Raw genomic sequence first — 24,476 nt, 5'->3', positions numbered from 1 at the left:
CATATATGTACAGATTTATTTACAGGGTAAGTAAAAAGAAAATCATACCTAGGTACATCATAATCAAACTACTGAAAGCCAAAAGTAAAGAGAAAATCTTGAAAAGTAACATCTTCTATGGTTTTCTCTTTCATCCTCACTCAGAAACCTTTGTATGTTACTATGAATCACATAGAAACGTATAATCTTCCAAATGCTTATTCTTTCACATACAGCAATGTACTCTCAATTATGTTTGACTTGACTTTCACCAATTCCTTTCTAATTTCTTTTTTCTTTTTTTTTTTAATTTTTTTTTTTTTTTTTCCTAGGAGAGAGAGAGACAGTGTGAGCAGGGGAGGGTCAGAGAGAGAGGGAGTGACAGACTCTGAAACAGGCTCCAGGCTCTGAGCTGGCAGTCAGCACAGAGCCCGACGCGGGGCTCGAACCCACGAACCGCGAGAGTATGTGAAAAGGAAAAATATTGTTTTTAAAGGTTTCACAAGTTTTCTAAAAGCTCTATTTGATTTCTATTTCTCTATTTGATTTGATTTGATTTCACCTAAGTGAAAGTCGGACGCTTAACCGACTAAGCCACCCAGGCGCCCCTCCTTTCTAATTTCTATATGAAGTTAGTAAAATATGAGAAAGCAATTTTCATATTTATTTACTTTTTATAAACACTTAACAGATCGCCTAATCTTACCTCCAATCTTAGACTCAAATGCAAAATTTCCCTAGCTAGCCTAATTAACATAGGTCATTAATGTAATGGACAAGTTCTTATTTGCTAATTTCCCAATTCCCAAAACATACTATACCAGATTTATAAAAGAAAGAAGGATGACAGTTAAGTAAAACTGCAATCCCAGCTATCCCATTTATTTATTTATTTTATTATTTTTTTTTAGGAATTGCCTGAAGATTGTTTTTTTTTTACAAATAGTTTATTGTCAAATTAGTTTCCAGCAGTTATTCCATTTATACAAAAACTTTACTTCAGAGTTTTTTTCTTTTGAATTATCTTCTATAAAAGATGAATAAATGGTACTCAAAACTAAAATAATATGGAAACTTACCAGTTTATCAACTTCCTTTTTGCCCATTTTATTCTTACAGAAAACAATGCCTTAAGAATAGGTCATGATTTTTGAGTTTCTGTTATGCCTTTAATTTAATATAAACATAAACTCAGCTATGGGGTGCCTGACTGGCTCATTGGTAGAGCATGAGGACTCTTATCATGGGGTCTTGAGTGCAAGCCCCCATGTTGGGTGAAGAGATAACTTAAAAAAATATATATTTTCAGCTTACAAAGCATCCACACAGAATTCTCTATAATTTTCTTTTTCCACAAATACATTATTCTATTAAAAATCACTGAGACTGAATAACAATTTTAGCTTTCAGAATTCCCAATTTTGAATAATTCTGGTGGAAGTATTTTTACCTGAACAATCACCTTTTGTAATTTTATTCTATATGTAAACAGAGGTAAAGAAGCAGGGCAATGCTTTTGTTTTTTTAAGTTTACAATTTGTTAAAATCATCAGTAATACAGGGTCTCAGTGCTTCTGTGTTGGATGTTCAGATAGACATCCCAAATATCTGTCTTGAAAATGACCACTACAAATCCATTCATTTGGTCTCAGTGCAAGAAATCTATCATTATTTACTCAGGATAATATAGCTTATTGTATTTGAGTACTTACTTTCTATTTAGCTGGTTAGGTCTCTTAAGAACTGCAACTGCTTTTCTCTGTACTTCATTTTGTCTCAGAAGGTTGGCCTTCCTTTTTAATGCTGGAAAATACCGTTCTATATTCTTTCAGAATGCAAAACAAACAAAACAAAAAAAACAAACAAAAAACAAACAAAAAACAACTGTGTTAATCCGACTGCTTTTTGATATATACTCTATTACAATAAACATTTCTTTTTTTTAATTTATTTTTATTTTTTACAAATAGTTTATTATCAAATTGGTTTCCATATAACACCCAGTGCTCATCCCAACAAGTGCCCTCCTCCATGCCCATCTCCCCCCTCCCCCCAACATCCATCAGTCCTCAGTTTGTTTCTCAGCATTCAAGAGTCTCTCACGGTTTGCCTCTCTCCCTTTCCCCCACCATTTCCCCCTTCATCTCCCCCATGGTCCTCTGTTAAGTTCCTCCTAATCGTCCTATACGTGCAAACATGTGATATTTGTCCTTCTCTGCCTGACTTATTTCGCTAAGCATAACACCCTCAAGGTCCATCCATGTTGCTACACATGGCCAGATTTCATTGTTTCTCATACAATAAACATTTCTGAAGCAGAATGGAGACTGCTTAGATGCACACATTTGACACACAGGCTGAAACGACTCGAATCTTTCCAGTCTAAGTGACTGAAAAGACAGCAACCTCCTTATACTTAAAATACTTGCAACAAAAGGAAATTCAAATAGAAAAATGAATTTTTTCTATTTTGGATATGTTCAGTTTGAGGTGCTCTGCGGGATTCACCAGTTATGGGGAAACATAGTCCTTGAGCTCAAGAGAAGAATCAGAGGACCAGAAATGTAAATCAGGAAATCAGTTAAACATGATTTTTGATTATCAAGTGAAGGGATAAGAGGGCCAAGTTCTGGGATGGCTGGGTTGCTCACTGGGTTAAGCATCTAACTCTTGATTTCAGCTCAGGTCATGATCTCACAGTTCATGAGATGGAACCCCAAGTTAGGCTCTGTGCTGATAGGAAGGAGCCTGCTTGGGATTTGTTTTCTCCCTCTCTCCTCCTGCCCCACTCACAGGCTTGCAGTCTCTCTCTCAAAATAAATATAAACTTAAAAAAAAAAAAAGAGGGAGAGAGACAAGTTCTAAAACAAATGTGAGAGAAAAAGAGGAGGTTATGACAGCAAAAAAGTCTGAGTAAAAAGAGCTACAGAGAAAAAAAGGAATAAAAAAAATAAGCATATGAAATGTCCACTTTTTCTTCCCTCCTCATATATAAATTCAATCTAGCATTAAAGCCTAATTCAGATTTCTGTATTTTCCATGAAGTTTTTTCAAAAGTTCTTGGCAATATGACTACCTTATATTGTTTAAGCATATGAGAAGTATTCATAAATATCAATTAACAAGAAAAAACACAAAAATTGTAACTCTTCATTTTCATGAACATTTGGAAAAGAAGTAATGTAAAAACTGAAATAAGGAGTATCAGGAGTATAGGAGAAATGCTATGAAATCACTCATAGCCCATTCTAAGCTTTGTATTCGGTCTTTAATAATAACACTAAGTATCACTTTACGGGTAAATGTAAATTCCTTCCATGCTGTTGTTGTTGTCGTCACCTGTTTTTTTACCTTCAAACTACCTGCCATGCTATAACCATATAGTTATTTGTGGGATAATTTATATAATGTTTATTCTCCATTCTCCATGAGGGATTTTCTATTGAGTTACTGCAGAATCCCTTGCATCTAGCATATAGTGGGTACTCAATCACATTAGTTAAATGATGAATACATAGACTAGAGTAACAATTCATTAATACACGGTGAATGTATTATTCCATGAATCTAAAGTTACTATATATGTATAAATATGCTTTAAAAAGAATACGGGGGAGGCCCCTGGGTGGCTCAGTTGGCTAAGTGTCTGGCTCTTGGTTTCAGCTCAGGTCATGATCTCATGATTTATGAGTCTGAGCCCCACGTCGGGCTCTGAGCTGACAGTATAAAGCCTGCTTGGGATTCTCCCTCTTTCTCTGCACCCTCCCCAGCTCATGTGTGTGCGCTCTCTCTCTCTCTCAAAAATAAACAAACATTAAAAAAAAATACACGTATGGAAAAGTTATTCTTTCACAATAATTTTGATATAAATTATTTTTTTAATGTTTATTTTTGGGAGACAAAGAGAGACTGCAAGCAGGGGAGGGACAGAGAGAGACACAGAATCTGAAGCAGGCTCCAGGGTATCTGAGTGGTCACAAGCAGTCAGAACAGAGCACAATGCAAGGGTCAAACTCCCAAACCATGAGATCATGACTGAGCCAAAGTTGGATGCTTAACTGACTGAGCCACCCAGGTGCCCCTAAAAAATTATTTCTTGAGGTATTTGAAGTATTATATATATAAAGTACTTGAAGTATTTTAAATACTTAAAATTTTAAATATTTAAAATACAGAAACAAAATGAAATTTTATATGCATAAAATACTTGAAGTATTTTTTTATTAATTTTACTGAAGCATTATTTACAAAAAATAAAATTTTAAGTTTACAATTTGATGACTTTGAGTAATGAATCATGTAACCACATCATAATAAAGATACACAACAGTGTCCTCATCCTAAAACATTCCTTGTGACCCTCTGCAGTCAATTCCTTTACCTTGCCTGACTCCCACCCCAGGCAATAACCAACTGATCTCTCACTATAGTTTAGATTTTTCTATAATTTCAAATAAATGGAATCACACAGAACGTAGCATTATGTTTTCCTTTTGCTTACTATGATGTTTTGAGGTGTATTCATGCTGACTTATATATTAATTTATTCCTTTTTTACGCTGAATAAAATTCCATAGTATGAAGACATTTATTTTCATTGTTAAAATCAGACAAATGATTAAAACTACCCAGGAGGGACACCTGGGTGGCTCAGTTGGCTAAGGGTTCAACTCTTGGTTTTGGCTCAGGTCATGATCTCATGGTTTGTGAGTTAGAGTGGTGGGGCCGCAACGACAGCACAGGGCTTGCTGAGGATTCTCTCTCTCCCTCTCACTCTGCCCTTCCCCTATCTCTCTCAAATAAATAAACTTAAAAAAAAAAAAAAGAAAAAAACCTACCCATTAGTGGAAAACAACTGTTATGCAGCAACAACAAAATTTTTTTAAGTTCACAGAAGTATTAAATGGTTTAGTATTACCAAAGTCAAGTCAAAAATTCTATGGAACATAACATACTCTCAAGTTTGGGAAATTCTGAATCTAAAAGAAAAATAATTATTATTTAATTGACACTGATGAATTTATATATGCCACTCGAAAAATCCTTTAAAAACGTAACACTGGGGCACCTGGGTGGCTCAGTCGGTTGGGCATCCAACTCTTGATTTTGGTTCAGGTCATGATCTCATGGTTCATGAGATCAAGCCCCATATCATTAGGCTCTGAGCTGACAGCATGGAGCCTACCTGTGACTCTCTCCCTCCATCTCTCTGCTCCCCTCCCCGTTCTGCACACATGCACTCTCAAAAATATAAATAAGTAAACATTAAACAAAAAAAAGAACCTAAACACAACTTTTACCTGACAGGTATTGTAAGCTGTCTCTAAACAAAATGAAAATTCATTCGTAGAGACAACCATTCTTCTGTTGGTACAGCCCCCATGTGCTCTCAGTAAATACTAGTTATATAAATGAATATGCCATCTTTCCCATTTAGTCATTCACTTCATAGGTCAGAAAATGTATATTTTTATTGAAATAAAATCTCACTAATTCACATGAACTGTGAAACATGAGAGATAAAGTAACAACATCTAATTATGGTGAAAACTTTTTAAGGTGTAGAATTTCTAAGTACATGTAACAATTCAAAACCAATTAAATTATTTAGGTAAATTTTTTAATGAACAGAAAATAATATGAGTTATTTATATTTAAATAAAGTTTCTAAATTGCTGGAAAATAAGCTGCTTCAAAAGTACTATATTTTGTCCTAGTCAGACTATTAATCTACATTCAGAATGAGGAAAGAATTTTAAGAACCAACACTTTTCTAACCCTACCTCTGTCAAAATCATTCAACTTTGAATATGTGGATCTTACTATTCAGTACATTCTGAGCATTCTATAATTAACATTTTAAATTTTCATTATTTTCAAACAACTCAAAAGACTACCATGTGTGGTAATTTAATATTTTTACTGGATCAAGTAATAAGATAGCACTTAAATCCAATCACCCTCCCAGTATCTGTATTTCTTCCTGTTTTCCAATTTCCAATAAATAGTTAACTTCTGTGATAAAGTTTTAGAGGTGAAATCAATTGTTGATGGTGGCAAAATTGAAGTTAAGGGATCTAAGACAGTTGTGGTTCTTAACCAGAAGATGCACATTAAAGATAATTTGAAGAGGGGCACCTTGGTGGCTCAGTTGGTTAAGCATCCAACTTTGGCTCAGGTCATGATCTCATGGATCATGGGTTTGGGCCTAGTAATGGACTCTGTGCCGACAGCTCAAAGCCTGGAGCCTGCTTTGGACTGTGTCTCCCTTTCTCTCTCTCTGCCCCTCCCCTGCTCACTCACACTCACTCACTCCCTTTCTCTCTCTCAAAATTAAATATTTTTTAAAAAAAGAATTTAAAGAATGAAATCCTGAATTTTTTTTACAAGTATGTAGTTTTTGCATAAATTAGAGAACCAAAAAGACTAAAAAACAGAAGAGTAGAACATTAAATTCCTTGGTGCCTCAGGCCTACTATAGTAAACCTAAAAATCAGGAAAAAAGACTATTTAAATAGTTGTGAAACTATTTGAAGAAACACTTTAGCCAATTCAAAAATACTCGCTGAGAACTAAATAAAAGTTCATTAAAATCTGAAAAGTAGTTAACTCACATTGGGTAAATGACTGCACTCTAATTAAAAATAGATATCTAAGACAAAAAAATGTCTGCTCATACAAACTTACTTACTGCCATTCACAGCAACATTATTCATAATATCCAAAAAGTGGGAATAACCAAAATGTCTCACACTGGTGAATCAAAGTGTGGTATATCCATATAATGGAATATTATTCAGTAATAAAAAAGAATCAAATACTGATACATATACAACATGACCACCTCAAAAACATCATAATAAATGCCAGACCTCATATTATCATATGATTCTATTTACATGAAATGTGCAGAAAAAACAAATTTATAGAAAATTCACAGAAAGTTAGTTGTTACCTGAGGTAGATGATAAGGTATGACTATAGTGATAGAACTGTTCTAAGATTAGATTGCTATGATGATTGTACAACTCTGTAAATTGTCTAAAATTCACTGAATTGTACACTTAAAAAGATGAATTTTATAGTATAGAATTATACCTTAATAATTTGTCAATGTTGTACATACATAAAGAAAATAAAAAACTTATAAAAATATTTTACATAAATTTTATTTAAGAATGTGGATATTTAGGTATTCTTCATGAATAGGTCATTTTTTTATTTTACAGAAGACCCAACATACTACATAAAAAAAATCAAAATACAGAAATAAAATGCTTCTCAATGAGAATATTGTACTCATTCACAGAAATATTAGTACAACTAATGGAAAAGAGTATCTGATGTATGATTAAGCCATCATCCTACCTTGTCACTCAGAGGTGGTCGATTCATAGGACTAATTCCTTTTCGAATTCCAGTTGCTTTCCTAGCTGCAAGGCCAGTAATAACTCCATAAGGACGTCTCTTTCCAGGCATTACTCTTCCTCTCCGGCTCACACTATTCTTGCCAAAACCTATAGGAGGTTTAAAAAAAGACAAAAAGAGATCTGTCTAAGAATGCAACTAAAGGGCACACAGGTCATACGGTATTCTATTTCTTAGCAGGGCGGAAGGTAGGAGTATTATATATTTTATTTATTATTACTCATATAATATTTCTTATATTAATATTATATAATTCTGTTATTTTCATGTATTTACACGTGTTACATAAAATACTTCATTTTTAAAGGGCAATAAACTGCACCACAAAGGGTTTTATTCCTGTAATGGACTACAAAGGACTATAGGATTCTCATGTTTTCCCTATAACTAACCTCTCTCTTGCATTAGTTTCTCAATGAACAACTTTCCCTGTGCAATGTGTTCACTAACAACATGTAACTACTGAGTGCCTAAGATATGACTAGTCTAAATTAAGATATAACAAAAAGTACAATACTTCATTAATAACCTTGTATTCATTTTTTTAATGTTTTTTTAAAATTTATTTCTGTGAGAGAGGGGGGGAGAGAGAGAGAGAGAGAGAGAGACAGCATAAGCAGGGGAGGGTCAGAGAGAAAGGGAGACACAGAATCCAAAACAGGCTCCAGGCTCTGAGCTAGCTGTCAGCAAAGAGCCTGACGTGGGGCTCAAACCCCACGAACCAAGAGATCATGACTTGAGCTGAAGCCGGATGCCCAACCGACTGAGCCACCCAGGCGACCCAACCTTGTATTAATTATATACTGCAATAGTATTTTGGGTAAATTAGGTTAAAATATATTATTCAGTTGTAGCTCACAGTTTATTTCTACTGAAGGACACTGATCTTGAGGGGATCACTATCTCATATCCAATTTACTATGTTGCAATTTGGCTTATTTTCATTCCTACTGTATTTAAATTGCTTTTGCTAAAATCCCAGCTGAGCTCCAATAAACATTTTAATCTCTGTGGCATGTGACACAACTTGCCTTTGCCTTTCTATTGTGTATCTTATCTATTTAAATATTTTCTAATTATGAACAAACATGCTCACTGCAGAAATCTTAGAAACATAAAATACAAATGAAAATAAGTTACCCATTATCTCATCATCCTGGGATAACCACTAACATTATATGTCTTTCTAGTCTTTTACTCCTACACATTTAAAAAGTTAACATTTTTAGTTTCAACTATTTTTAAACAATTCAAAAGACTATCACAGAGGTAATTCACAATTGTGTAGTACCAAGTGCCTAGAAGGTGCACTGAGTCAATCTTCCTGGCAACCACATTTCATAGTCTATGTACTATCTTATAGGCTGTATTAACACTGTATTGCGAATATTATCCCATGTCTTTGATATTCTTCCATTGTATTATTACTGCTTTTTTATTTAAAGAAGGCTCCATGCCCAACGTGGGGCTTGAACTCATGAAAAGTCACATGTTCTACACAATGAGCCAGCCAGATGTCCCTCACTGTATCATTTTTTAATGTGCCATATTTGATCCAACCAACCTCACAATGATCACTTACTTCGTTTAAAATTTTTTTAAATGCTTATTTTTGAGAGAGCAAGAGCGAGAGCGAGAGCGAGAGAGAGAGAGAGAGGGAGGGAGGGGCAGAGGGAGACACAGAATCTGAAGCAGGCTCCAGGTTCTGAGCTGTCACCACAGAGCCTGATGTAGAGCTCAAAATCACAAACCTTGAGATCATGACCTGAGCCAAAGTCAGATGCTTAATCAACTAAGCCAACCGGGTGCCCCTCACTTCACTTATTTCTAATGTTATACTACTATATATAATGTTACAGTAACATTATAGATAATATTTTCTGGGGGGGATAAAGATGCAACAAACTTTTTAAAAAAAACCCTGTATTTTAATCAGTTACATATAAATTTACCTTTAATTTTACAGAGCTGTCAAGTATCAATAATATGAACTAAGAATAATATAAGAACATATGTTAATTTTTCCATTTATTTAATGTTTATTTTGAGAGAGAGCATGTGCACATGTGTGAGAGCAGGGGAGGGACACAGAGAGAAAAGAGAACCCCAAACAGGCTCCGTGCCATCAGCACAGAACCTGATACAGCACTCAAACTCACAAACCACAAGATCATGACCTGAGCCAAAATTAAGAGACACTCAGGCACTCTAAATTTTTAAATTTTTTAAGTAGGCTCCACACCTCGTGTGAAGCCCAATACAGGGCTTAAACTAATGAGCCTGAGATCAAGACCTAAGCTGAGATCAAGAGTCAGATGTTTAACTGACTGAGTCACCCAGGCATCCCTGATATGCTATATCAAATAGTAAAACAAGTTAAGGATTTTTATTCATATTTTTAAAAATCCCCTCTAGAATGATTGTTTTTTCATATTCTCAGGAACATAAGAGTACACTTTCCCCCTATTATTGACAACATTGAATATTCTTTTTAATCTTTATCACTTAGTATTTGGAAAAAAAAAATCTCGTCTTATTTGGTAGTTTACTAGTGAGAATGGACATGTTCCCCATGTATTTTTGGCTATCACTATTCAAGAACTGTCCTGTTCCTAAGTCAGTTTTCTGGGGTCAAGTTCTAATATCCTTTGATGCTCTGCAAGAAGAATTATGTTAAATTTAGAATTAATTTTTCAAGAATTAACATGTTTATAATATTCATGAATGTAGTAGGTCTTTCCACTTATTCAAGACTTCTTTTGCAACTAAACTGGTTCAGGAAAGCTTTAAACTTTTCCTCACATAAGTCTTGTATATTTTAAGCTTATTTCTAGGTATTTTTACATTTTACACTACAATCATAAAAAGATCCCTTTTCTAATAATAATTTTCATACTGTCATTCTTGGGATTACAGAATGCTACTGAGATATTAATTAATTACTTTTAATCAGTCGTCCCACTGAACTTACTTTTTTAGTTCTATAGTCTTTCATATTATTTCTGGGGATTAATAAGCGACCACCATTACTAGCTAGAAATGATACTGTCTTCTTTTTTACAAAAATTATACCTCAAATTCTATTTCTTAATGCAATGGCCAGTAATTTCAGAGAACTATGCTAAATAACAACTGTGATATTGGGCATTTTTATTTTAACTCTAATTTTGGGGGAAGTGTCTTTAGAATTGTATCCTGTATAATACTACACCCCTGAAATATATTAACAGGTCTTCCAGCAGAAAAGTTTCATGTCCAAACTTAAAAAATTTAAAATAGTTTTCTTTACTAAAGGATTTCTTAGGCTAACGTGTGATGAATTTCTAACTTGGGTATAACAGTGTATGTATTCCCAAACGTATCTAATTCCAGAATACTTTTGTGTGATGTACCTATTTTGAGAACAGAGTTTAATAAGACAGTTGGGAAAACTTGTTATAATGGTTGAACCATTTACTAATTGTTCCCAAATCACTCTTTACTACCCTGCTTCTGTTACAGGAGCATTTCTCTTACCAGCTGGCACAATGTTAAGCTTTGTAAGTAGAGGGCACTGGATGGTCTGTAAAGAATGCATTTTTATTTTTACTTCCAGATTCCAGTGTATACCTCAAGATTCATCTGTGGCAAAAAACATCCAGTCGTGTTCATTATCCTTCCCCTGTAAGCTGAGACTACAGTGAGGCAAGAGAAGAACCAAAGGCACAAACTGAGTGTGAGCAATGCCTTGAATTTTGGGTCTTAGGCATCTATCTAGATCTACTCCTAAGCCCAACTCCTCCTCCATTGAATTTAAGTTCCATCATGCTCACAGATGGCTTCCTAGTGAGTTCCACAGGATGGCAACTCAGTGTGACAGGGAGTTTTTCCAGATTTGTTCCTTTCTTGGGTGCTCTGCCATAATCCCAAAGTGCAGATGCTATTACTTTTATAATCAGGAAAAAAGCAAAACACAACTTTTAAATTTTTGAAATAAAATTATGTGGGTTTTTTTAGTTTTATTTAAGTAATTACACCCAATGTGGGGCTTGAATTCACAACCCCGAGACCAGGAGTTGCACAGTCTTCTGACTGTGCCAGCCAGACACCTCCTGAAAATCAAATTACTGTTGCTATATTTTTTCCTTCTAGAATTGCAACCAAATAAAGATTAAGCATACACAAAACTTGTCTAATTAAATCTACAACTACTTATTATTTTTATTTGTATTAAAGAAACAGATACCATCAACTCTGCTAACACATTGGGCCAAGTACTTTAAATGAGAACTTGATAAGATTGATGCTAACATCTTAATTTTGCAGGTAAGTGAAGTGAGGTAAAGAAAAGTGACTACCCAGATGTCACAGTTAGAAAATGGCACAGTCACTGCTCTAAGTGCAAGTTTGTGTGACTCCAAAACTGAACTTTTTCCAAACTGTAATATAAAAAATAAAGAATAAAAAGCAAATAAAATAAATAAAAAGTGACACATTTCCAAAGAGAAGAAAAACAACTATTACCAAAACAGTGGGCTCTCAGCTCAGCATTATAGAATAGACAAAATTTGAGTAGGGAGATAGACAGAAACCTAAAAGTACAAAGACATGGATAACCACAGCATACTGAGATACGGTCTAGAATGAAAATAAGAGAGGCGCTTGGGTAGCTCAGTTAGCTAAGCATCTGACTCTTGATTTCAGTTCAGGTCATGATCTCATGGTTTGTGGGCTTGAGCCCCACTCTCTCTAAATAAATAAACCCTAAAAAAATTTTAGAATAAGAAGTAAATGGATGTGATAGACTCAGATCAGAATGCTTTACATGGGGATAAAGAATACACTTGACAAGGAATGAGGGGGCCACAGGATTCATTACCAGGTTACATCAGTTTAGAAGTAGTAACTTTTTTTTAAACCATATGTTCTTTTTTTTTTTTTAACTTACATCCAAGTTAGCATAGAGTGCAACAATGATTTCAGTAGATTCCTTGATGCCCCTTACCCATTTAGCCCATCCCCCCTCCCACAACCTTTTTTATTTTTTTTATGTTTATTTGTTTTTGAGAGAGAGAGAGCATGAGCAGGGGAAGGACAGAGAGAGGGAGACAAAGAATTTGAAGCAGGCTCCAGGCTCTGAGCTGTCAGCAGAGCTCGATGTAGAGCTCAAACTCACAAACCTCAAGATAATGACCTGAGCCAAAGTCAGATGCTTAATCGACTGAACCATCCAGGCATCCCAACAGTATTTTAAACTAAATGGAAGAGGGAAGAAGGAAGGCAATGAGACCATTCCATCTGACCATTCAGATGCTACTGTAGTACTCAAACAAGACATGATGAAGGACTGATAGTGGAACAAAGAAATTTGACGTATTCCAAAAGAACAAATGAATTAGCAGAGGAAAGAGAAAGAGAAGGACTCCATTACTATACCAAAGTTTTAAGCTTACATGAGAAAGATGCATAAGAAAAGTTTCATTAACAAGAATAAAATTGATTAAAATGAGAAAAGAATTCTATTCCTGGGTGTTTTCTATTTGAGTACTATAGTCATTGTTCCCATACTCACTATCCTTTCCACTTTTATTTCTATGAGTGGCTTCTCCTCTACCATCTAGCAAACTTTATCATTCATTAACCTCTTCCTTAACACCTTTGAACAAACTTCACCAGCTATACCTCAACTTTAGCAATGGTTCTATTTTTGACCTTTTCATTGTCGTGTTTCATAAAGAAAGACCTATGCATACTGCCCCAATTCACTCTCTTCTTATCTTCTGTGACTTATATTCTAAAATGCACTATAGACATAATTTAATGCAGTAAGTCTTTTCTGAGGTTTTTTTTTTTTTTCTTTTTGTAAACAAGCTCTACACCCAACACAGGGCTTGAATTCATGACCCCAAGATCAAGAGTTGCATGCTCTACAAATTGAGCCAGCCAGGTACCCCATTTTTTCTTAGTTCTCATCCATTCCAGCTACTCTAGAAAGTTCTCTTCTGTCTTTCCAGAGTACCTTCATTCTCAGTATTGCAACTACTATCTCTATGAAGATCTTTTCACATTTTCGGCTGTTCTAGAGCAGTCGTTTAATCCTAGTCATGTATCAGAACATACGGAGCTTTAAAAAAAAATCCTAGGCCCTACTTCTGCAGATTCTGCTTCAGTACAAACAGAGTACATTGATCTAGTTTATAAAGCTCCACAGGTGTGACCAAGGTTGAAAACAATTAAAACTAGAGGGAGGAATTTTCATCTTTGAATCCTTTGCTCAATCTCTTCATGAATTTCTTTCATACACTTACTAACTTATCTCGGTAATTTCTGGAGTCTGATTTGAGAGGTTACAAAAATCTTACACAAAGATTTGAGAGGTTTTTTGGGAAATGTCAAATCAGAGTGAATGCATTACTGGCTCCTTTTCAAAGCAGTATACAAATATTTTCCTATGTCTTCTACCTCCAAAAGAAGCTGCATTCTCAAACTTTTTGGTATCAGGACCTCTTTATACTCTTAATTATTATTGACAACTCCAGAATTTTTGTTTCTGTGGGCTTATGTTTATGGATATTATCACACTAGAAATAAGAACTAAGACAGTTAAAAACTATTTCATTAAAGCAGCAATAATGAACCCAATAACAGGGCAAATAACATATTTTTAATGAAAAATAACAATTATTTTCCAAAAAATCTAAAAATATTTAAAAGGAAGGGTAGCAATGTTTTTATATTCTTGCAAATCTCTTTAGTATCTGTCTTAATAGAAGATAGCTAGATTCTCTTATCTGCTACCACATTCAATTTAATTATCACACATCATGTAGACTCTGGAAGACTCCATGGTACATTCATGGGAATGTACAGAAAATGGGGGATTTCCTGGATCCCCTGGACAACACTTTGAGAGCTGTTGGTACTACACAGTATTGCCCCAGTGAAGAATATTCACGTTGTTGATACAAATATTTAATGAGTGACTATATTCTGGGCAAAGAATTAGGAAGATTTTATTCAGTTGTTTGTTCAACCATCAAAAATGATTCATTAAGAGGGGCGCCTCACTGGCTCAGTGGTATAGCATGCGACTTCTGATCTAGGGTCCTAAGTTTGAGCCCCACTGATGGCTGTCGAGATTACTTAAAAAAATAATAAATAAAAATTATCTGAGGCGTACCTGAATGGCTCAGTCGGTTAAGCGTCCAACTTCAACTCCGGTCATGATCTCGTGGTTCGTGGGTTCGAGCCCCACATCGGGCTCTGTGCTAGCACTTCAGAGCTTGGAGCCTGCTTCAGTTTCTAAGTCTCCCTCTCTCTCTCTCTCTCTATTCCTCTCCCCCACGCACATTCTGTCTCTCTCTCTCAAAAATAAATAAAGCATCAAAAAAATTTTTTAATAAAAATTATCTGGTATTTTAAAAAATAAAAGTAATTTGAGAGACTGCCAAGGGCTGTCTTATGTGTTCTCTCTCTTACCTCAAGCCAACATCCTCACTGACATACAATGTGGAAATCTGAACTTCTAACCAATCAGAATTTGAGACAATCTCCTATCTCTCTGCACATTCACTGACAGCAGCAGCTGTTCTATTTTAGGCTCTGTTACATGTAACTGGAGAACAAACAAGCACAAGTTCAATCTTCTAAGATCATAAGCTGCCCCTAGATAATCATTTATCTTAAGGCTTAGATCATAACCCCCATAAAAGGAAAGATTTTCTGATACTTCATGGACTAGATCCTATTTCACCTTATCCATTAAATCACCGCTGATTTTCTTAGCACAAAATCTAAAGTCCTATAGTACTGTTGGAATTTCTCTTATGACATTTCTAAACTCCATGTTTCCTGTCTTATCTCTGTTACTAGAAATTCCTTGAAGTAAAAGATCACATCTTTAAATACCCTGAGAACCTAGTCAGTTCAAAGCATTTATTACATATTTAACATATGGCTAGTAAAACAATAGATTTCTGGCCTCTATGAACTCTGAAGTTATTTTAAAGCAAATCATTTGTAGAATGGCATGCTGAATAACATAAATCTTAAAATATGAATCACTGGAATTAAACATTCATATGTTACAACTAGATATCTGTCACAAAATTTACTTGTCTTTAAAAATTATTAGAGAAGAATAAAATTTTTTGTAGGGCCTAACCTCTGTTACAAACATATTTTAAGGGTATGATGGCACATTAACGGTTAGATATAGAGCTAATTACAATCATGTTCAACCCACTGACAATGATTTTTTATGTTTTTTAACATACAGGATAAAAGTCAACTTAGGAGCTAGTTTATCAAACATTTTTACATGTGTAAAAAAAGGTCTAGAGTTGTTTTTTTTTTTTAATTTGAACAAAAGTTTATTCTAAAACACTGACATAACTGCTAAAGAATTAATTAGTCATATACAATTGGTAGGGTTCAGTTATTGCCTTAAAGTCATTTTGGAACAAGATGGTTATAAATAAATAGGTGTTACCTTTGGAGGATTTAACAAATCCTAAAAGTCCTAGATGATAATACAAACACTCTGGAAGTACTGTCCATGTAAAATAGTAGTCTCCACATATTTAAAAAGTTCTCACATAGAAAAGGGAGTTTGCTTCCTGTAACTCCATAGAGTTAACAGATAGGCATGATTCAATTCAAATTAAGAGAACTTTCTAATAAATAGAGCTGTTTCCAATAATGGAGATGTCTTTTGAGGTGGTATGCTCTTTCACTGAAGATATATGTATGCTGGAGTTAGATAATTATTCACCAGATAAACTGTTGAAGAAACACATGAGCAGGAGATAAAACCTCATGATATGTAAGATCCTTTACAATACTGTAGCCCTAAATATAATTTATGCTACTTATATACTGGGAATACTTTAAAAATGACTTAATATTGTTAAGAAACAGGGTTATCACCTACTTAAAGCAACTTAAAATGTTTATCAGATTTCAATATTAAACAAAAATCTGAAAGTACTCACAAAGGGTACTAATATATTTCCTCTATGTTTTAAGTATGTACTAAAAATAATATACTATGAACACACAAATAACAGCTCTTTGTTAAAGCTTACTTGTAAAACTTACCAGAATTCTGTTGGATTCCCCAGCGTACTCTCATCCTGAATTGTCGGGCACTACTTTGCTGGAGTCTTCTATTTAGTCTTGGAAAATTCTGCTTTTTTCCTTCTTTTCGATTCAATTTGATGATATCATCTGTGATACAGGAAATGTGATTATTTTCATTTTAACTTAATGACTCAATCACTCAGTCTTATTTCTAGTCTATAGATTTCTTATATTCCTAACTTCTTTGCTACGTTGAAAGCACTTTCATAAGAGGATAATAAGATAAAAACTCAAATCAGCCAATATACTTGGAACACTAAAGAAAGGTTTTGTAGGAAAAGTTCAAATCAATTGCACAATGCAGATGTACCAATTAATGAAGATGTCCGTTATCCATTGTATTTCTTTATCTGACACATAAAAATAAGCAAAAGCCTGTTTAGAAAAATTATTCATATTTACTTTCCACAATCACAGAAATCTCCAGTTTTTAAGCTTTTGTTTTTTAATGTTTATTTATTTTGAGAAAGATAGCATAAACAGAGGAGGGGCAGAGAGGGAGGTAGAGAGAGAATCCCAAGCAGGGTCCATGCTGTCTGCACAGAGCCCAACATGGGGCTCGAACCCACCAACCATGAGATTCTGATTCAAGCCAAAAGCAAGAGTCGGACACTTAACCAACTGACCCACCCAGGTTCCCTGAAGTCTCCGGGTTTTTAAAGATGACCATCTTGGGATGCCTGGTGGCTCACTCAGTTAAGCATCCGACTTCAGCTCAGGTCATGATCTCATGGGTTGTGGTTCAAGTCCTGCCTTGGGCTCTGTGCTGACAGCTCAGAGCCTGGAGCCTGCTTCGGCTTCTGAGTCTCAGTCTCTCTTTGTCCCTCCCCCACGCACTTGCTTGCGTTCTCTCAAAAATAAACATTAAAAAAAAAAAAAGATGACCATCTTACAATAAAACCAGAGGCAGTCAAAAAAAATAAATCATTCAATTAAAAGAAAAAATTTCTAAGTTTATCTCAATTCAGCAAATATTTATTGAGCATATACTATGTGCAATGAATGTGCTGTAATGAAAACAAACAAAAGTAAAATGTGGTCCCTGTTCTTAGTTAAGTTTAAAATTGATGGAAACGAGAGCCTAGATGGCTCAGTTGGTTAAGTGACTTCGACTCAGGTCATGATCTCACTGTTCTTGAGTTCGAGACCCACATTAGGCTCTATGCGGACAGTTCAGACAGAGCTTGGGGCCTGTTTCGGATTCTGCTGTCCCCCTCCTTCTCTCTCTGCCCGCCCCACCGCATTCGTCTCAAAAATCAATAAGCATTAAAACAAAATTTTAAAATTGATGGAAACAAATAGCAAATATGAAATCAAACAACTACAGGGTAAAGGTATAGTACAAAAAGAAAGTACTATGGGTTCTCCACTCATCTAGCAAAATAATTCAGGGTTACCTTGTTTTTCTTTCTACCTGATCCTTCAAAGCCTCACTTTCAAACTCTCCTACCAAACTAATCACAAACATAACATTGCTCTAAAACTACAGCACATCAATGTGAAGGTCAAGAAACTATACTTCAAATTTCTATTTATAAATGTTAAAAGAAAGTTACTAGAAGCCAAAAATACTCATTTAAAAAATATCCAAATTCTTTCTCCATAGTCCCAACTCCAATATTAATTTTGATGATTGATAAAGCAAATAGACCTAATCAACAACTTAATAAAATTTCACAAAAAAACCTCTTGTTATTTTTTCCACGCTGCTCTAAAACACAAATCTAACAGCTCTGTCAATATAGTCTTTTCTAAAGTAAAAGAAGCAATTATATATTATAGTGAGCCTTTCTTATACATTACTACACTACCTAACCCATCAGTAATCTTTAAAACTTTTAATCACAAATATTCATTCAAAGAATTCGAATCTCCCCAAAGTATTTTGTTATCTTTGAGATCAGTCCTTCAATATACATAAATTCATCCAAGTTAAAGACACTCAAAAACATTTATTTTAAAATAAAAAAACTTTATGATATTGGATGAACATATTAAATTCTCAAGAGACAGAAAGGGACTATTTTTTAATACTTTCAAAACACTACTTTCCTTTAACAAGTGCTACTTATTCTTCGGCAGAAGTCTGAAATCTCAGAGCCATGAAAGTACATCAAAAAAATGAATTTGCTAAGAACCATTAAAAAAAGAGGCAGAAAATAATTGACTCACAAGGTTATTTTTAAAATATGGCATTTTAGATCATAAACATAATGAAAAATTAAAAGTAGCAACGGTGCCTGACTGGCTTAGTCGGTAGAGAATGCAACTCTTGATCTCATGATCATGAGTTCAAGCCCCAAATTCAGCATCGAGCCTACTTTAAAGAAAAAAAAAATTAAAGTAGCAAAGCATATAAAATATAAAATAGTTTTATATTTAAATGTTTTATGATCTAAATCCTCAAGTTAAATGATCTATTATGGATTCTTCCAATCTAAAAGAAGAAAATGGCTTTTTCCTACTCAGGTAGATAAGAGTATGTAACAAAACAAAAATTGATTACAATGAGCTACTTTTACGAAAAAGTTTCTTCCATGAGTATATATAAGCGTATATATGTATGCATCTACTTATATATGGTATATGTATGGTAATAATAGGAGCAGATACATGGACCATACACACTAATAATAGTGTATATATACATGTAATGAGAGTATACATGCGGTGGTAATAATAGTAGTAACTAACATTGCACAAGTATTTAATTCTCACAAGAATTCTATGAAATAAGTATTATAATACTCATTTTAAGATTAAAAAACTGAATCACAATGAGGTCACCTATTGTAACCTTGGTAGATATTCTCTATGAATACTCACATAATTCATACAGCCACCATTTAAACAAAAATCGGATTCTAAACCTCTGCAGACCTGATAAAATGGAATATTCACAAAGCATGATTGTCTAAAATAGGTATTTTGTTTCTCTCAATTTCTCCAGCCGCCTGGCTGGCTCAGGTAGAAGAGCATGCGGTATTTCGGGGTCATAAGTTCAAGCCCCTCGGCAGGTATAGAAGCAACTAAAAAAATACACTTAAAAAAAAAAGAAAAATAGATATCATCTCTTTATCCCATTTCTGTAATGGGATAAAAAAAGTAATCTGAAAAAATGCTATATATTCTTGGAGAGAAAAGAAACCAAGGTCTAGTTTAGCTATCCACAGCACATTTCTACCTCAAAGGGAATTATCTCTGTTTTCTTCACTTGAACATCCTAACCATCAAAATAACATTAAAAAAAAAACACTAGAAACCTGAGAAATATATTGGTTATGAAAATACATGTTTAACATTTCCTGCAACACCTACAGTTTTGTTTTGTTTTTTACTTGTATGATCTGGAACAAGTTATTTCCCTATGGCTCAGGTTTTGTAAAATGGGAATACAAACAATGGTTTATATAGTGTTTACATGCAAATACAGTGCTTACTGTGTACCAGGTACTGCTCTAAGCAGTTTAAATCATTTAATATAGTAACCCTCTGAGGGAAATAAGCACTGTTCTTAACATCATCTTTTTACAGATGAAGCACTGAGAAATAATGTCCCTGTGACCACATGGGCTAATAAGTGGCACAGGATCTGAATTGAGACAATGTGGTTCTGAACGGATTCAATGCTCTTTACTATTAGGAGCACACACCTCATAGAGTTACTAGGAGGCTAAAACTGAGTTAACACACATAAAATGTTTAGTTCAGTGCCTGCAAGGTAGTAAGAACTCAATAAATACTCGTTATTCTATTCTTCTCGTCCTTAGCTGAAAAGTTTTCTCATTTCTTTAGAGTTCACTATCAACAAGTCTTGAGGCCAAACCTATTATTTCTGATGATTTACTTAATTCACATATTGGATTCTGATGTACACTAATCACAGAAATCCAAGAGTTCTTGATTTTTGACAAAAAAAAAAACTGCAGATGAACCACAGCAAAAGAAAAATACCTTCCTTGGAATAGTTCCACCTCTGTATCCGCCTGTCACGTATTTTCAAACACTTTTCCGAAAACCTGTAAGCCACCGAAAGAGCAGGCAGAACTAACCCCATCTAATAACCGGAACTTGAATTTTGACACAAAGAGAGTTAACTTCAGACCAGCTAATCCAGAGACTAACGCCTCACCTGCGTTAGGTCTGAATTTTCAACTGAATCCCCAACCCTCCTACTTTTTTACATAATCCTCACCGAACTACCCCACTCATAGGCTGGACCCCACTGCTTCTCCCGGCTTCCCACTAATCCATGTCAGTGTCTCTGTCAGTTTCTGCTTTTTTCCTCCTTAGCGAACTTTGAGGCCTGAATAAGGAGTGTGCCTTTCTAGGCACCTCCTAATGAAACACTATCTGATGACCCCCCTGTCCGACGATATTTTCTGAAAAGCGCTCCCGGGTCGGAGCCCCGCGGTCTGGCGCCCGTCAGGAATGGCCAACTCCCGGGGGCGTCTCTGCGCTTCTCGCGCCGCGCCAGGCGTAGGCCCGGCCACATAAAATGCCCAACAAGCCCTCCTCCGGAACCAGCGACTCCAACCGAACGCAGACCCAGCCGTGCTCTCCAAGGGCTTTCTTCAGAAATGATGGCTTGGTCGGACCTTTCCCCCTCGCTCGCCCGTTAACGCCCCCAGCGAACACGCTCGAGGGGAAACCCGCGGAGTTTTCCTCACAAAGAGCCGGGGTCGCCCAAGAGTGGTAGCGCCCCTCGCCCCTCCAACCTCCCGGTCCGCAGCGCCCCCCGCCCCCACTGCCTCTCCTCAGACACAGCCGCGCCGAAGGGACGCCCGGGTCCCTCCGGCCCGACCGCGGCACCGGCTCGCGCTCCCCTCGTCCCCACCGGCCCTCACCGGGTTCCGCCCACCCGCAAAAAAACTCGACCGACAACTGCGGCCAACCGCCCCTTCCCCCACAAACCGCGCTACTTGGTTCCACCCACTCCCTCCCCCCACTCCAACTCGGTCCAACTCGCTCCTTACCCAAAGACATATCAATTTTGTCAAGGTTTTCATTGCTGCGGGCTTTCGCCGCCACCGGCGGCGGGGTAGCCGTGGCTCCCACTAACCGGGTACCAAACCGGTTCATGGCTGGGGACGTCGCGCTGGAACAGTCAGCGGAGAAGGCCAGAGACTGAGGCCTGCCACCTCCCACTCACGCACGCAGACTAGCTGCACCGAGGGAGCGCGCACGCGTGCTGGCCGCGCCTTCGCTCTCCCACCGGCGGCTGCGGGAGGGGGGCGGGTTGCGGGGGGTGAGAGGCTACAGAGACGGGAGGCGGGCGAGAGCGGCTACACGCGGGGACTTGATCCTAGCGGCCCTTGACGGACCGGAGGAAACATTGCACCGCCGCCCCCTGCTCTGCGCTATTTGCCTTCCGCCCAAATTGGGGAATACTGGAGCCTGAGCGCGTCAGAATCTCATGCCTTAAATGAGATTACGTTCCTCCGTTTCTTGCGCTGCTTCCGGCTACAGAAAGGTCCCCTGAACTTTGGTACACACGAACCTTTCACGCCTCACTGCAATGCAGCCTCGGGCAGGGTAGACCCCATCCAGCTTAGATTGCAGAACTGCGTCCCAGCTCCCCTCTCCCAGACCAGCTCCTCCACCTGCAACATGCGGAGTCGCCACGTCTGGAGGCAGAGGAAAAGATGCAGTGACAATACTTGCGTCACCTTACCAATAAAAGCAAACGCTAACGTTTCCCGTATCTGTACCACTTCTCAACCGGCACTCTTAAAACATTTTGCACGGTACTAGCTACCTTAATAACACTTCATCTTCCCTTGGGAGAGGGGTAAGTACCTCTGCTTGTTTGGCTGCATTTGTCTCTAATTCATTTGCGTTGGGAATTGGTAGGATTCGTTTTTCTTTCTAATCATCCTTGTAAGGAAAACTTCCTAATATTTTATGAATTTCTGCATGATATTTTTTTTTACCTATTTACAAAACATGATATTTTCTCTCCTCTTACCTCTTTCTCCTCCTCCAAAGCAACTGTGCTTGTATGGAAGCATTAAAGCTTAAAACTATTTAAGACAATTGCATCTTAGGAAAAAAACAAGGACAGGTTTTCCTCCATTTAGAAATCTCTGCCACCTTCCTCCTGTCCACTTCCTAAAATTTCTTTTTGCAAAGAAATGGACCAGTGACCTAAAGTATCTCAAAACAACAGTAACCTGCACTTAATTAATTTTTCCCCCTAAGACAAAAATATAACCATACAAGAAGAATGAATCAGCCCAGGACACACCTATGAAGCAGCACAAAAAGCTTTAATGGTAAAGGAAGGTTTGGACTAAAAAAACTCAAGAACAACATTTGGCATGTCAAGAAGAGTAGCATATATGCTCTTAGCACAATGTGCCTAATTTTGTTACTATTGCACCCAGCATCCACCACCCCTCAGCTGACTGCAAAGAAGTAGGGAAAATGGGTTGTAGAGATAAAAAGTATGAGGGAGACCTAGATTTTACTGAGTACCTTTTTCACTCACTTCATTCAGTGTGTGAATTTGAGGACTGTCTGGGTCTCATACTCATCTACAAAACAAGAAGCAGTTATACTAAATACACACTTTATACTTAATTATTTTTGGATTTCTTAGCGTTCTAAAATCTAAGCATGAAAACATTTTTCTCCACACTATCATTCTCTCCCTAGAAATAACTTCTATAATCTCTGCGTCTTTGTGAAAGTAAACTACAGGGAAGAACATTAGGTTTTTAATTTTATGAAGGAAAATGAGGGTATTTAGAGTTTGGATGCATTCTGTACTTCAGGCATTAATAAGACATAATAAAAATCCCAGATATATAAAATCCTACCCACCACCAATATAGATAGATTCCTTTTTATCCTGATCTCCCCAAAACTAAAGCTCTACTCCAAATCTCCTTAACTTTAATATGCCCCAATATTTCATTAAGCAATCCTACCTGTTGTGTCAGACTTTGAGATTTCCCCAAAGGCTGAAGGTCTCAGAATCTCAGAGCAATCACCCAGATTCCAAAGGGAAAAACAAGAGGCATTGTAAAAGGATAGGTCAGTCACACACAAAATAAAAAAAAAAAACAACAGCAACCTGAGACACATCCAGCAAAAGTGAAGTGATAAGATAAGAAATCAGAACTGGGACTTGTCTGAGAAGTCAATCAGCCAGCTACAAGGGCTGGAGTTAAAAGTTTGACCTGTATTTTCTGGGGCATGAGAGGCATCTATTCATTTAATCATATATTCATTGAGCACTAGGTATTGTAATAGGCTCTCAGAGTAAAATGGTAAGTAAGATGGATTCAGTCCCTATCTTCATACAGCTTGCAGAGCAAAAAATATTTTCTGAGCACCAACTGTGAATAAGTACTGTACTGTCTGGACACTGAACATACAGCCATTGTCTGGTGTTCAGGGGCTTCATCTAAGTCAGAATAAACACAGAAATCAAGCAGCCGCCCATTTTAGAGGCTTGATTTCATACATTGTAGATAAGGCCATGTCTAGGATTGCCAAAAAAAATACAAGATCTATTAAATTTGAATTTCAGATAAATAATGAATAAACAGCAATTTTTTTTTCCTACATAATGTTGCATGCAACATTTAGGATGTGTTTATATTAAACAATTATTCATTATTTATCCGAAATTCAACTGGGAGTCTTATCTTTTTATTTACTAAATCGGGCAACCTTAACGTCACACTTTTCTATCAACAGGTTTTGGCTCTCTTTTCATAATGTGCATAGAGATCCACATTCTCTTCAAAGGTGATCATAATTCATGTATTTCACCTCTTAATTATTTTTATCCTTTTCTCAGCTTTATTGAGATATAACTGACAGACAATAAAAGACACATATTTGAAGAGTGCACTTTATACAGATGTATGGTGTATAGGCCTGTGAAAACACCACCATAAACAGGACAATAAATATATCTATCATCCCCACAAATTTTC

At 36.3% G+C, this 24,476-nt stretch overlaps 1 protein-coding gene across 2 annotated transcripts in view; it reads right to left on the bottom strand.

Moving 5' to 3' along the window:
* The window catches only part of FYTTD1 (forty-two-three domain containing 1), a 30,317-nt gene extending 8,564 nt beyond the window's left edge, over positions 1 to 21,753 (bottom strand). The window contains exons 1-4 of one of the 2 annotated variants that reach the window (XM_039250874.1): positions 21,504 to 21,753; positions 16,486 to 16,614; positions 7,348 to 7,496; positions 1,692 to 1,804 (exon numbers count right to left, since the gene is read on the bottom strand). In XM_039250874.1, the coding sequence (XP_039106805.1) occupies positions 1,692 to 1,804; positions 7,348 to 7,496; positions 16,486 to 16,614; positions 21,504 to 21,609 (497 nt within the window). In that variant the 5' untranslated portion in view covers positions 21,610 to 21,753. Of the gene's footprint in view, positions 1 to 1,691; positions 1,805 to 7,347; positions 7,497 to 16,485; positions 16,615 to 20,481; positions 21,198 to 21,503 lie in introns of those variants that run through there. The other variant, XM_039250875.1, reaches the window with a different exon arrangement.
* Between the last annotated feature and the right edge of the window lie 2,723 nt (positions 21,754 to 24,476).

The sequence above is a fragment of the Hyaena hyaena genome, unplaced genomic scaffold, assembly GCF_003009895.1.
Source record: "Hyaena hyaena isolate Hyena2069 unplaced genomic scaffold, ASM300989v1 scaffold_382, whole genome shotgun sequence".
NCBI lineage: Eukaryota > Metazoa > Chordata > Mammalia > Carnivora > Hyaenidae > Hyaena > Hyaena hyaena.
This window is presented reverse-complemented; position numbering and strand designations above follow the sequence as displayed.